This window comes from Telmatherina bonti, assembly GCF_933228915.1.
Source record: "Telmatherina bonti genome assembly, chromosome: 18".
NCBI classification, from domain to species: Eukaryota; Metazoa; Chordata; class Actinopteri; order Atheriniformes; family Telmatherinidae; genus Telmatherina; species Telmatherina bonti.
In genome coordinates, this window is record NC_136616.1 from 23551497 (window position 1) to 23567441 (window position 15945).

The 15945-nt window shown below is 38.4% G+C and overlaps 1 protein-coding gene across 4 annotated transcripts in view; it reads left to right on the forward strand.

Moving 5' to 3' along the window:
- The window catches only part of LOC306769091 (receptor-type tyrosine-protein phosphatase delta), a 128501-nt gene that overhangs the window by 58340 nt on the left and 54216 nt on the right, over nucleotides 1-15945 (forward strand). For all 4 annotated transcript variants that reach the window (XM_079257606.1, XM_079257607.1, XM_079257609.1 and 1 more), the window contains exon 4: nucleotides 1255-1396. In XM_079257606.1, the coding sequence (XP_079113732.1) occupies nucleotides 1255-1396 (142 nt within the window). The remainder of the gene's footprint in view (nucleotides 1-1254; nucleotides 1397-15945) is intronic.

The window sequence follows — 15945 nt, forward strand, 5'->3', positions numbered from 1 at the left end:
AACACATTAGTTTCCATTCACCCACCGCCTCACAGGGCTTGCTGGCTGCCACAGCTCTGTACTCATTTAATCATGCACTGGCGCATCATCTTCTAACAAAACCCATTTCCTTTCACAAGTCTCACAACGTTCTTTCTAATTTGCTCTTTGGTTTTAAGTAAAAAAAACAAAACAAAAAAGGCTGTTCTTACCATCACCTGCTGACACCTTGAATGCTAACACTGCTGTAGCGTTGCAAATGAAATGTTTAAATGTACTGTTAACCAATAATTGCTCAGATATTCTGTGAACTTTAAAATGTTTGTAGGTTTTTGTGAGTTTGTGTGTGTGCGCGCGCAAGTGTGTGTGTGTTTGCAAGAGAGAAAGAAGTGTCAGGTCTATTTTTTATTTAAATCTACCTCTATGCTTAAAAGAGATTGAGTTATCACAGATCTTTCTAAAGTCAGTGAGTATACGACACATAGCATGCAACAATAGCTGAATAAGCTACAACAAACACCTGTTTGTGAACATTTATGTGTCGTTCGTCCAAAACAGTCGGTCCTGTCTTTTGTACCACTTCCTCACCTCATGGTACAACTGTCCGTACCCAAATATCAAGCCACCTTTAACTGTCCGTGCTTGTTTATGTCCCATCGTTGATTCTGTCCCACAATCCAGTGTGATGCATTTTCTTCAAGGGATCGAGTGTTAACTTTAAGAGTGGGACACATTCAGGCTTAAATTGTAATATGAAGCCCGATATCTGTGCAAAAGATTTTCTAACTAACACCACTTTCCCCATTCTTAAAGTTAGTCAGCCACATTGATTATTTTACAAGTTAATGCACCAAGTTAAACTATACATCTGACTTAGTTCATTTTCTAGAAGGATTCCCTTATTGACATCGAAATGGCTTTAATGCATTTGCTCCTTTCAATCAATATAGCCAATGCGTGCATAGTATCTGTAAGCACTGTTAATACTGTACAAATTTTAAATACCTCCCTTTCAATGTACAATAAATATCTACAAATGCACAAATGAATCTCTAGGTTTCTCTGCAACATAGGCAGCAGCTATTGTTTCTGTTTTAGGGAGCACATTGTGTCACCATCAGTGTTGTTGGACTGTCTTTAAAAGTGTTTTTATGTTCATTATTTTTCTGTTTCCTTTCTTTCTTTTTTCTTTCTTTCTTTTTCTCTGCTGAAGGTCCCTCACCCGTTGTGAACCAAAAAATCTCCTTTAACATATCCTGTCTCTCGCACCTGCAGGTGATTGAGTTCGATGACGGCTCTGGTTCAGTGCTAAGAATTCAGCCATTGCGCACGCCCCGAGATGAAGCCATATATGAATGCGTTGCCTCCAACAGTGTTGGAGAGACGAGCGCTACCACCAGACTCACTGTTTTACGTGGTAGGTCCTTCTCAACAAACTTTAAAAAAAAAAAACTAAAAGAAAACATACACACCCCTGACATGCCCTTCCCTTGCTGCTGCTAACCCAGGTAAGCTTGTACTGATCTGTTTTCTGTCTCTTCTATTTGCTTGTCTTACTTTCTCGCCATCCTTTTGCACAATTAGACTCCATTTTAAACGCTGGTTATGCTCACATTGTATATTCCAACTTGATACGATTTAGTCCATTAGCCATTTAGCCAAGTGAGTTTCCGTTTCTAAGTGACTTAAGTCATTTGCATACAGATTTCTGACACAATAATTAAGATGCCAGTTAAATTATGCAAATAGCCATCCTTTCCTAGCCTGCGGTGGTTTAATGAAAAAAAGCTCAGCAATAATTTTCAAATCAGTCATTTTTCATCTCTCTACTTCAGCTTTGATATTCATTTGACCGTGTAGAAAATGCAGCAGGGTATTCTCATGCGATTAAAAAGCATACTGTTTGTTATTTATAGCATTATTCTAATGGCAGGTTAATTCGGTCACTATCTTCCAGCGATCGAGTGTTTAAACGTTGCTCTTCTCTGTGCAAACATACATGAAAATCCAGGCAGCAAAGGTCAGGCGCTGTGTTTACTTCCAGGGAGCAGAGAGAACAGAAGTCGGATGACAAATATCAAGCTGCATGATAGTGCCTCTTTTATAAAAAGCAATGATCAAAACTTGATCTTGATTACACACAACATCCCTTTTCAAAGGCAAATTTGTGGTGGCCCTGAGCTCAAAAGACTGTGTAATATCTCTCTAAAACATGACTTGTTTGGCTGTGAATGGAGAAAATGGCTTTAGAATAAAAAGGCCTTGGGCTGCTTGAATGAGGTGTGCTCCATTATGTTCCACAATTACACAACATGGCAAATGAGTTCCTATTGAGAGGGGTGCTTCCATCCTATAGAAAAAAAGCTGGCTCTGCGAGTCTCTGAAGCCCCCACAACTCCCTCCTTTGCTTCTTATCTTACCAGTGAGCCAACAAAAGGCCCTTTGCACTGTCTCCAGGGGCCGATTGAAAGAGAAAGGTGGCACGTTCACATGCATTTCGCTCCTGTTTACTCGGCAGCACACAGTGAGCGCGCGCGCGTGTGTGTGTGTGTGTGTGTGTGTTCTTACTCACAAGCAATACTGTGCACAATTCCTTTTACCTTTCACTTTCGCTCAGTCCCTATCTCTGTATTTCCCTTTCACACTCTCTCTCTCTCTCTCTCTCACACACCCACACACACACACACACCAACAGATAACCGAAGGATGGATAGAAGCTGCTCTTCCCAGCTTCCACGGCCTAGCATTAGCATGTTTATTACTATTTCCATTTTGCTTTTCTGCTCTCTCTCCTTTCCCATCAATGTATCGAGGATGAGTAGAGACCCATCAGGTACCAAAAAGAAAAAAAAAGAAAATAGAAAGACAGAAGCGAGATTTTTTTCTTCTACTCTGCTTTGGTTCAAATATAAAGTTGTTCACAATTCCATTAACCTCCACGAAGATAAAATAGTGACACTGTGAAGGATTTGAGTATTAATCTTTTCATTTTCTCAGATGTTGAGTTCATTTTACTTGTACCCATCACTAGTGACTATAAAATAGCCAGAATTCAATAAGTGGTTACATGACCATCTTTGAATAAGAATGTCAAGTAATATTGTTGACATATGTCGAAGGAAGTGATAATTAGGTCATTTTTGCTTTCTTAGTTTGGATACAAATTTTTAAACTGCTGGACAGGAAATTGATGATTACTGTAAAAAAATGGAAGTTAAAAAACAAACAAAAAATGAATAAACTTGTTGATTTGCATGCTCAGTGTAAGCAGACACACTTCAGATTAGAATACTGTATGAGTAGAGATAATGCAAGGTTACCTCGAGAGCACATTATGTTTTATTTACAAGAATGAAAAGGCTTGCTCCTTCCAAAAATATTTCTTCCAGTACAATAAATATAGGATTGCTGTTCTGCAGTTACATAAACTACAGTTTTTAGGGGTCTTTCTCCTGTTGTTTTTTTGTTTTTAAAAAGCAATTGCAGATTTTTCAAGTGTACTCTGACTATGATAATAATAATAATAATAATAATAATAATAAATATATATATATATATATATATATATATATATATATATACACACACACACACACACACACACACACACTCATATTTTCTGCCTACTTGGGCCTTTTCAGTGGATAAATAGAGTTGAACAGAAGTTTGTGATTCGGGATCGAAGAAATAGATAAGAAAGCAGATAAAGAGAAGTGCCATTAAACCAAGCCTAATACATATAAAGTGACTGTTCATTTAGTTCATTTAGGCTCCAATGGTCTGTGGAAATGACTGTGAAGCATCTGTTGTGGGAAGCTCGCCACAGGGGGTGATGCCTAATTCCATGAAGGAAAAGCACATTGCTGTAATTGCCATGTTATGAAGAGAGAGGGCTCGAGGTGACAAATCCAAAGTACCAGGGGATATTAGTATTCGGATAGGCCTCCAACTTGATGGGAACCGCCATTAGTAATGAACTTCCAGGCTCAGAGAAGTGATTTGCATGAAAGGCGAACCCTGTAACGTAATGATGTTCTGAGTCAAATCTGCCAGGCTATGCTGCGAGGTAGCCTGCTTTTTTTTTTTCTGAACTCTGTTTTGATTAACTAGGAGATGACCCAACTCATATGTGATTTGTATCTTTGAATTAAGGTCGTCTAGATTAGCTTGGCAACTGAGAATGGCATGAAAGGATTGAAAAATGAAGTCACAGCAGATTTTTGGGTGTCGTAGCTGGCTTATGATCTAATTTCAACTGGATTTGATCCATTCATAAGCTTATTGCTGAAAGACGCTGCATTTATATGTGCATGTTTACTCATGCCAACTCTGTAATAACAGTACATATGACTCTGCACTGTTTTTGCACAGCTGGAAATCTATTAACAATGAGTAAAGAAAGGAACCTGAAAATGCAGCCAAAACACCTCTTGGGGTCCAGACTCCCTGCTAATAATAGCTCCAGCAAAATGATGTGTGCATTTGAGTGCTGCAGTTCATGATTCAGGCATGATTAAGGATTTATATTGCATCTTCATACTCCCATTATGCTGTCAACAGCCATTTCCTGTGCCTCACACACAGGCAAGCAAACTTATGCAGCTGTGCACAACTTGACAGTAGGAGCGGAAAATGGGAAGCCACTCTGCTGTGACGGAAAAACAGAATGCATCATTTCCATTTGTATGGAATGTTGCAATGGGATGGTCAAAGCTGTATAGAACTGACGAGTCCTGCTTCCAACGAAAGAGCTTCTATCTGATTATTTAGAGACAATATACGCACTTGATTTAAAAAAAAAAAAAAAAACTAGTTCTGGGTTATATTGCTCTGCAAAAATAAAACTGTGAGAAGTAACTAATGATAATGATTGAACTGCAACTTACTTCTTTAGTACCACGTCATATTTCATCTATCTGCTCCTGCACTTATTCCAATTTGTTCAGAGTGCAAGATGAAGAAAAAGTGGTCCTTATGCTCAAATCGCTTAGGAAGATAAATGCTGTGTCAGCTGTCTCAGACTGTGGGAGCAAATGTAGCACTCGGGTAGAAGCAAGTGACCATTGTTAAATTACTGTGTTCGTGATCACTGGCTTGCAAAAAGGAGACGAGGTAGCCAGCAGCTGTCGTGCAGTTCTGCTTTACTTTCTGTAAAAGGCCAGATCTGAGCTGCAGCATAGAATAGAATACATTTTAGTCCTGAAAAATGTTGCTGGAAAATACAAGTTCACTCACTATGTGAAGTGTTTTTAAACTTTTCTGAAGACATGTCACAAAATTGCAAAAATGCAGCAAGAAATTGAAATAGTAGGTTAACTTATGTTTGGGCAAAGGGCCAATCCTCAGCCCTACCTTTATCTCGCCTCTGGGGTATTCCATAAAAGTCACTCAACAAAGAGAGATTTGGATAAAAAAGTCCGACTCAAACTAGCATCATCTCCAAATTAAGCCTCATGTCATTGCACAAATCAAGCTCTGGCTTATTTCATTAAGACCGATTCAAGACAGACTCACTTAATACATGTCCAAGAAACCCAAATGAATGGATGAAACTAGAGAGACTAAAGGAAAAATCAGAGCGTCGTTCTTGTCATGAGCAGATCCGACGCTGCTGATGGCGCTGCATGAAGAATATTTTCACCAAAAACGGATAAAACTGCAGCCTCTAAGAGAACCAGAGGGATGACATAGCATAACAATGCTGTCAGACCAAATGCACTGGTCACGTAAGTTTCCATGGTTATATCTATTATATTTTGATGTTTCCATGGGGGTGGTGGAGTTATAGAGATGGCATTGGGCTTTGTAGATCCACGTTCAAACCCAATGTGTGATGAATTATGTCTCAAGTGAGATATCTCAAGTATTAATTATTTCTCTTTGATCCTTTAAAGTTCTTTAAATTCTATATTTGATAAATAAGTTTTATATAAATCACCTTATCTAGTCTCTACATTTTACTTATGTGGAAACTGTAACAGTGGCAATGTGATTATAGTAACATAGTTAGTCTGACCACATAAAAAGTATGATAGATTTTAGTTAATTGTTTAATTCTGCTTAGGTTTTATTAACCTCACCTGTTAACCACTGCGCAAAATAAATATTCGTTCATGAAATAAAATGCAAAAAAATATATTTAATTTTTACATTGAATTATATATAAATGAACAAAAATAATAAGTGGGCAATGAATATATAAATATACAAATGTGGCCTATTTACTTAATTTTAAATAGATTTTTAAATGATCTTATTAAACAAAATAAGCAGCACTGAAGTGGAGTTTATGTGGCAGAATACTGATAGGTCCTGTTTCAACCCTTCATGATGAGACATGAAAAGGTTTTGAAGTTAGCCTGGTCCAGAGCAAATTTGTTCACCAATACTAGTTACCCATGGTAGTTCTGCTGGAACCAAATGCTCACTTTAATAAGCCACGTTCCCTTAATTCCAATTCAAGGAAAACCCTTCAACCTTCTTATACTTAGTTTACTTTATTAACTAGGTTGATCTCATTCTTGAGTATTTTTTTCAAGGTTTTTGTGTATCTTTGTATCTCTTTAGCATGCAGGAGAACTTGGTGATGGTGTAAAAATGACCTCGCTGACAGACAGTCTATTATCATCATGTCCATTAGATGTATCACAGAAAAGATCAACTAGGAGAGTTATTGTTTGGGATCTGGCCAATACCGCCTTGATGCTTCTCTCCCTAATTCCCAACTTCACTTTCTCATACGTCACAAAAATTGAGCAGATAATGACAAGTTATTCATTACTGTAATTAAAAAGATAAGTGAACTGTCCTCACAGAAATTGATCTTTTCTTTGGAAAAAAATGTTCCCCACAAAACCTCGATGACTAACAGCGTTGTTAATCATCTGAGCCAATCAGTATCTACATAGATGCAGGATGATTTAAAACAAAACCACTACTAGCAAGATGGATGTTGGATTCAACAGTATGCATAGTGTGAGAAAACATCTGCTGGGCCCTATCAGGCTTTTATGCTGCACTCTGACCATGATAGATAACTCTGCACAAGTTGTGCCTCTATGCCCATTTGAATAAAAGTAAACACAATATGCAAAATTAATAATTATTGATTCTGACAAATGATGCGCACATTTACTCATTCTTGCCATCCAAATATTTCATTCTCCTCCTCAGTAATCTTGCAATACCAGGCAGTGTAATACCTTAAAAGCTAATTCCTTATTGGTTTGTCATTTCTTATAAAATAAGATTGTATGTCTAACAATAGCCTTTGTTGATCAAATATTTTACATGTAAACAACTGCTTCTTCTCTCATGTGAAGCAGAATTTTTAAAAAAAACAAACAAACAAAAAAAAAAAACATGGTCTGTTGTTTTTAAATGTACAACCCATTTAGAAATTCAGCATACAAACATGTTTACAATACCAACTGGAATTTTATTGACCAAATAAATGGACATCATTACCATCTGGAACTGTCTTACATATGACAAAGTTATTCTCTACTTCTTGGGCGGTTTAATTAGGCATCATCCAGCCTAGTCAGTAACAAACAAAATAACATCCATTCATCCATTTTCTTAACTGCTTAGTCCAATTCAGGATTGCAGGAAGCTGGAGCTTATCGCATTAATCATTAGGCGAGAGTCAGGGTACCTCATGGACAGGTTGCCAGTCCCTCACAGGGCTTAAAATAACATAACACATAGGATATGTAGAATCAGAAAGTCTTAATTTCAGCCCATATCATAGTAAATTTATAACCCTATAGTGTTTTGGTAAATAGACCAAAACAAACAGTGTGAAAATGGAAGTACCAGTCTGAAACTAAAACTACAGTGTGCTACTGAAAGCTACTAATTTGCTTGAGGGTCTAAGAGGAGCCCTTCTTTTTTTTTTTTTTTTTTTTTTTGTCTTGTCCAGCATTTAAGCAAGCAGACTGATGTTCTGGATGCTGTGTTCTGCTGAGCAAATTTATTTTGCCAAGGGGAACTTTTGTAGATGTAATGATCCCCTTGTATTTCTTGATTCTTATTTTATTTTTCAATTTGTTTTGGATAATAGCTTGTATTACAGAGTTTATGCTGCTGGACCCGACCGGAAAGGACAGGAAAGGGGCAGAAAGAGAACAGAAAAGAGAACATAAAAAAACAAAAAAAAAACAAAAGAAAGAGATCAATGCATACATGTATATGCACATACATACCCACCTACATATATATGTATATACACTCGCACATACATTATATATATACATATATACATACATACATACATACATATACACATACATACACATGCATACACACACATGTACACATTCATGCATACATAAAGATAGATGTACATACATACATATACACATACATACACACACACATATATATATATATATATATATATATATATATATATATATACATATATACACATATACATACTCACATACATACACATACATATACACATACACATACACACACATACACATACACTCACACATATGCATACATATATACATATCCATACACATACATACATACACATACACATACACATAAGTACACACACATACCCACCCACACATAAATATATACACCCACACAAGCCAACTCTAGATTCGTGGAGAACAAAACCGTTGACAATCATGAGGACCAGAAACTAGCAAGTTAAGTCAAAAAGACAGAAAGAGAGCTACCTGCTGTTAGTGAATAAACTTGCTGGATGACTCAGTGACTGTGACACATGCAGAACATTCATGCAGAACATTCAGAGTGGAACGTGTTTAGAGAAGAGTGATCATGCCAATGTGACCCCGCCCGCCTACAGCTAGAGGAAGGCCAGGAGAACCCAGAGACCCGGGTAACCGACAGTCACCCCCAGGTACAGATCCCAACCCCCCCACTCCAGAGCCAGCCATGCATCTGCCCAGGAGGTGGCGAAGGAGGTGCCCAACCAGAGTCCCCCGCAGTCAGGGGGAACAGGCCCCAGCAGGCCCAGGCCGGCAAGGGCCGATCCCGCCCTTCTGAGCCACAGTCACAAGAGTGATCATCATTACATCCATTTAAAGGGAAGACAAAAGTAAAATCAGTATCTCCCTGTGAAAATGCCTTTTAACTATGATGGCATGCTAATATCTCTTCTTTTCATGTTAGCATGGTACCCTTTGCTAGATCTTTGCTGCATTTATTAAAGCGACACTAAAATGGCAGAAACAAGACACTTAATGGCTGACTTCAGTAACTCATGCCACATTTTGACATACGCCTCGAGAAAATGAGTTCCTACAAAGTACGTTTATCAGATCCCAACTTGCACACATGACTCACCCAATGGCAACCTCCTGAAGCAAAAGGCTGAGCCAGAATCTGCGCACTTTACGGCAAAGCATGTTACATTTTCATTGGGGAATGTTTTACATCCAATACCAGCAGAAACACAAGGTCAGAAAATAAGGAGTGTGTGACACTGAGCCAGGTAGTCAAGGGGTGCTAATATTAGGAGCTTTGATCTTAGCTGCGCTCAAAAGTAATTTTCTACTAGATTAACTGGATACTGCAGGGTCATCCTTAATGCATCTAATGATCTTGAGAAACTTCTCAAGCTATGTAAGGGTGCTTGCTAATTAGAACCAAACAACTTAGGAGAAAAGTGATGTACCAAGAAGGGCATGAGTAATCTATACATCATTATACTCGGTAGTTAAGTGCAGTAACTTATTCAAGGGAAAGAGACAGTTTTAAATACTCATTGTGCATGTCACCAGCCTTAAAGGTAGTTGTCAAATCTCAAATGTGCCAGTGTAGCTGTTTTCATATTGAAACATCCATCAGCCATGGCCTGGTGCAGAACTTACCATCTCCCACAATCACTTTTGGTCGGGAATGTCTGTCTGCAACTGCTGAAAAGCCTAACATTACCCCATTTTCCATTAAGGCTCTTTGAAAGCCAAAAGGTCCTCTCTGCAGGATGTTTGCAAGCATGAATAATCTCCATACTCCCTTCTCCTGTAGCATGCTTTTAGATTTATAAATTATTGAAATTGCTTGTGCTAGGTTTTCCCTTTCTCAGAAAGTCAGCTCGTATGAAGTTGGTTGCCTCAGAAATTTGTACCGCACATCAGAATATTCGTCTTAGTTTGATGATAGCGCGTTCAAATGGAGCAGACCTGAGCCATGAATCATAGACATATCTGGCGCTGTCATGCACAAAGTTCTAAAGTGATTAAATTTCAGCGGATTTTGTGCAGATACTCTGACAGCTGATGAGATGACGTTTTGCTTGTAAAGTTATGTCCTAACAGACACAAACACCCTTGCATACCAAATTTTTAGCCAGTTTCCATATATAAATGGATGTTTATTCCCACATAAAAGATATTGGAAATGCCTGTTGGCCAAAACTAACCCACCTGCTTGTGAATGTATAGTCCATGAAGGTAAATGAAGCAACAGAGCGTCTCACAGTTTTGCCTTCTGTCTTTTTTCCTGCCCAGTATGACGACTAACCTATGGCCAATGCCCTCTAATGCCCCTGCTGCCTCCAGCTTCTGGTCTTGGTCTTTACAGAGCAACCAGTTCAAACAAGATAGAAAAAAAAAAAGTCAACCTAAATTATTAATTTTTATTTCGTGATCATTGTTGACATTTGAACATTTACGTCGTTAAACTTGAAAGATCAAGCATCATATTCTCATCCCAAGTGGGCGCTGAGAGGATAAATATACAATGAGTGAGCTTTAAACATGAAAATGGAGCAGATGTCTGACAGTATATGCTTCAAAGTGACAGGAGCGTTGGTGAGGATGCAGCCATCTCTAAGGAGATGGTACTGCGTGGTTGTTTATATATTCCTTTCCACGTCCCCTTTATTTGTGAATGTTTAATGCACCCAAGAGGATCAAATGAAGCTGATGGACTGTTTAAAAAAAAAAGGCCAAAATAAAAAAGAAGAAGAAGAGGTAGATTACAGAAGCGTTTGGTGGAGTCGAGAGTGACATCCATCCATAAGTGACATCCATTTTAGCCCCGTCTTTTGCAAATAGCTGAAAGCATTGAAACAGGGTTGGACTTCCTCTGTTGAATATTACTAATAACAAAAATGCTGATGGCAAATGACATGACAAGTGCAGAAGTATTTTTTTCTCTTTTTTCCCCTTCCTCCCAAACTAAATAAATGGGGCTCTGTTTTATGAAGTAAATGGAATCATTGCTCAGGGTAACAACCAGTAAATGGAATATGCAAAGTGAAAAGCCGAAGGGGGGGATGCAAGACAGAAGGGAAAAATGGAGGCAGACAAGGAAAGATTGAGGAAGTCTTAAGTATACAGCAACTTCAAATTCTCAGATGAACTGGATAAGCCAGTCGCGCTGTGGAAGGCAGGAGAAGAGGTCTTGAAATCTTCTTTTCTAACATTGCCCCAGGTGATCTTTACTCAGAACAGTACATCTGGCTGAGCTGATGTGTAGTCTGTAGAGCAGGGGCAGGAAGGGGGGCATCTGAGCGTAAATGGAGCTTTGTGCCTGACTTCCTGCTTGCCTTGCTGCTTACCCAGCCAGGCCTGTAGAGAAAGGCCCTCTCTCCGCCCTTCTTGCTTCATCTCCCCTTTTCATCTCCCTCTTTACCCATCCATTTTAGTACCAACCCTACAGGGCATCCCGACACTAACACTCCTTCTCTGCTTTCATTCGCTTCCCCCCACTCCTTTCACTTATGTTGTTAATGGAGGAATATCACAGCTAATCCGTCATATTTATGAATGACACGAAGCCTACGGAGAGTTGGGGCATTTTGCCAGAAGTGGCGTACATCTCTGTTGCATGCCCTCCGCTTGGCTGATCCAATCTGCCCCAGGAGCGATGGCAATAAAAAAAAAGTCCATAGGGGATGACAGGCTTGGAGGAACGCTGGACCAGGTCATTTTAAGGCGTTCAAAAGCAAACCCCACAACCTTTTCACCAAATTCTGTGCACATTCTAACTAAAATGAGCTTCCTATACGTGCATTTCATGTAAAGAGTGGGCCATCAAATGCATTAGAAGCATGTCAATAATATGGAGACTCGCTGAGAAGAAATACAGAAAATTGCTCATATCGGGGTATAAAAATAGTTAAAAAAAAAAAAAAAGGTTTATTTTTTTCCTTTGCATGGTTCACAAATGACAATTTTTCTTCAGCCACATTATATACAATTAGGAGTTTTAAAATGAGTTTTTCAAAGACATTCATACTGAGGTAAACTCAGATTGTTCATCTGTGAAGGTTTTTCTGCAGAGAGAAAAGCCCCATGATTAATAAGATTGATTCTACAATGGTTCCTTCATAATCTCAGGCATTAGGTGAGGGATTTTTAATGACAAATAAGCAGCATTCAATTAATTACACAATCTCAAAGGGGATTTATGGAAGAAACAATCAGTGCGGGGCAAAGGGGGAGAGGATGCCATTTTTCACCCAGACAGACCGCTATGAAGCTTTGGATTGGAGAGCTTTCTGTGCCTTCACCTTCCTCCTCCTATATTTCATTCAAACATTCATCATCACACGAGTTTTAAAGAATGCTCTGGATAGTATTTCACACCCTTTTCTGACTTCACTTCTTAAGGCACCAATGGTAAAATAAAATTTTAGTGGATTGTCAATGGTTCCTTGCTGTTTGCCTTCGGGTTTTAAACAGTTTTCTTAAAGAGACCATATTTGTTCAGCAAATTACTGCACAACCTTTCAGAGGTAGCGACCCAGAAAGACTTAATGCCACTACATGTCCGACTGGGAACGTTTCTCTAAAAACTCTTATTACAGTAAATTGAAATTAGCAGATTGAGCCAGCAGTGGTGCATTCACAGTAATATTCATTACTGTGTTCTCTACCTGTAGTATCAACTAATAAGCTAAACGGAAGCATATTTTCTCCAGCCCAGCTAAGCTTTTACTCCTGCTTCTCTCCTATTTTCTGCACAGAATGGATTATAGAGCAGCACTTGAGCCAACATACATTCTGATTTCTGCAAGTATTAGTGTGGTCATAGTTTTTAGCCTGAATTTTTTTTTTTTTCTTTTTTGGATAATCTTTTGGGCATAAAGCTGTTTGTCACTTTTACATCGAACATTGGTGGAACCACTGCCCACAAATGCTGTTTTCAACTATTAGCTGATTGATTTTAGAATCATCGCTAAAACATCCATATTCATTCATGGGTAAGATTAATGCATCATGGGAACCCTCCAGCAGTCGGCTACATACATATCATTAGTTCTGACCCATGAGTCCTCCAGAGACACATCTGTAAAGCTACACTGGGGAGCATTTATGTTAAACTACTTATTTTCTCAAATACGCTTTCCAACAGTGGGCTCAGGCATAATAATTGGGATGTGCTCTCACTTTTGAGCTCCTCAGAAATCTTGTCTAGTCTGGGTAATCATAAAAACCACATCAGTCCAAATGCATGCCACATTTCAAAACAGTTTGGGAGTTGACTCAGAGTTCAGCTGGATTTATCCTGTAAAAACAATGCAGGAGGGTCAGTTTCAGATTTATTCCCCACCTCACACCAGCAGAAAGAAGCGCTGCGCATTTTGTTATCCATTATTGGATTACTTAAGCAATATCTACCCTGTGCAGGTGCCAGGAGGCTTGTTGGGGAAATCTGGCTCAAAGCAACCTCTCGGGTAAAACCTAATCTTATTTCGACTGGACAACATATGTGCCAAACAGCACTGGGATGTATCTATGAGATAAATACAGGCTTTGAATTCTCTGAGGGCATTAAGGAAAGTTTTAAACATCCCAGTTCCTCTTCTTTCATTTCTCTTAGCAGTGTGTTTATACTCTGGATGCTTATGTGACTTGTTGCCTTCTAAATTGATGGCTGCACCTACCACAGATGAATGCTACTTACTACTATTAATGTCAAGGGTCATTCCATTCACTTTAATCTTGACTATTCTAAGTATTTTTACCCAAAGCAGGGCCAGGAGAGTTGCTATTGAAACTGTCTAGGCATGTTTGCAGTGGTATTTTTTTTGACAAACTACACTAGATGTGCGTATATTGTCCAGAGACCTTTTTTACACAAGGAAATGCAATTTTTATCTGTATTCCACTGACATAAATCCACATAATTAGGAATGAAACCTCAAAATGTTGCTGCAAAGCCATTGTGGTACCAGAGGGGTGTAAAATTTGAAAAGAAAATGTAAAAAATGAACAATAGAAGGGAAATAAAGATTTTAAATGTCCCTAACATATGATAAAAAACGAATGTCCCAAGACTCCTCTGTAAACTTTTATTGAAAGAATGATGGATGGAGTGTTGAGTAAAGCTGTGTTAAGTCCAACTCTGAGACTGTTCCACCCAGCTGCAGGTAGCTGATAAAGGGTGGGCATAGATTTAAAACATGCCAATCATTAGGTGCTAAAGTGTAAAAAAAAACCAAAAAAACTTCTTTTAACCACAGCATGAGCTGGACATTGTAAATAGAGCAAGAAAATCATGATGATGTTGGCAAAGGTCGTGAAACTCCGAGTGAAAACGAGGAAAAATAGAACAGATGCCGTCATGGAATTGGCACAGACTGGAATTGCTGCCTTCCTTTGTTAATCAAGAGCCCTTACGTTTGGTTGAGTAATTTTGTTTGTGTGAAAACAAAAGCATAATTAACATTTCCCTCCATGCCAAAGGAAAAAAAAAAAAAAGAATATGTCAGTGGAGCAGGAGCCGAACAGAGCGTTTTGTTGAGGAGTACAGGTCATCTCCGAACAGATGTATTAACGAGGCTTGCAAAAACAAAACCAAACAAAACAAAAAAAACTAAACAAATTATCTGGCTATTGCTTTTCTATTTACATAATCTAAACCGGCAACCTCATTTGGAAACACACAATATAAAATTACAAAACAGCACCACAAAAGTCCAGTGAGGACACTGAACACCATCTGTGCAAAGAAAGTTGTCACTAATTTCAGTTTACTGACGTGAAAACTTGCAAACCTTCATATCTTTCATGCATTTTAAGAAATTATAAGCATGGATTTATTTTCCTTTAAAAAAAAAAAAAAAAAAAAAAAAAAAAGACGAACCAGTTCATAAAACATTGAGCACAGACACACTAATGCATAAGCAAACCACGACCAAGTCCATTTCAAACAATGTTCTGTATTCTGTAAGAGTACTATATGATTATCATGATAAGCACTGTCTGATCTCTTTTCTGACTTCTTTTAGATTTTTGAGGATGGAAAGGGTTTTAATCAGTGTCCCTGAATTTCAAATTATATGCTATGGTGTGGTGGGAAAAAATATGTTTGGTTCAGGCGGCTGAGAAAAATAAGCAGTGCCATCATAGATTTTGTTTAGATTTGTTGTTTTTGTGGGTGTTGTTTCTCCTAGTGGATGTCTCGTGGGATGGTCGTGAGAAACGATCATTTCACACAGGACAAAGATTATTTTTAGTGCAAAGTAAAAAGCAGCTCAAAAACATCATAGTGTCATATTTTACGTCGGGGCAACATCTGTCAACTTCCAGCATCTTGGGCTGTAAGGCAAGACACTTAAACAACAACACGTTTCAACACACATTTTTCTTCTCCATGCCACAGCAAGTGACCTGTGACAGCCTCTTTGAGGAGATTGTATCCACTCAAATAGGTCCAACAAATATATCTTATTATGGCCGACGGGGATTTTCCCTGAAGAATAACTTCAACCACAGGGTGAAAAGTCTTGTTCCACTTGGTGAGAAAAAGGTCGAACCAAATCCAATCCTTGTGCAGCAACTACAGAACTAAAGCCAGAATATGACCAGAAAGGTTAATATTTTCATGGTTTCACTTGGAAGCCAAGCCTTTGGTGCAACAAAGTCTTTTATTGGGTTATTCTTGGAGCCTAATTTGTTTTCAGTGTCATAAAATATCATCCATAGCTCACAAAATCGATGTGACTTAATATATGCACTTCATTTC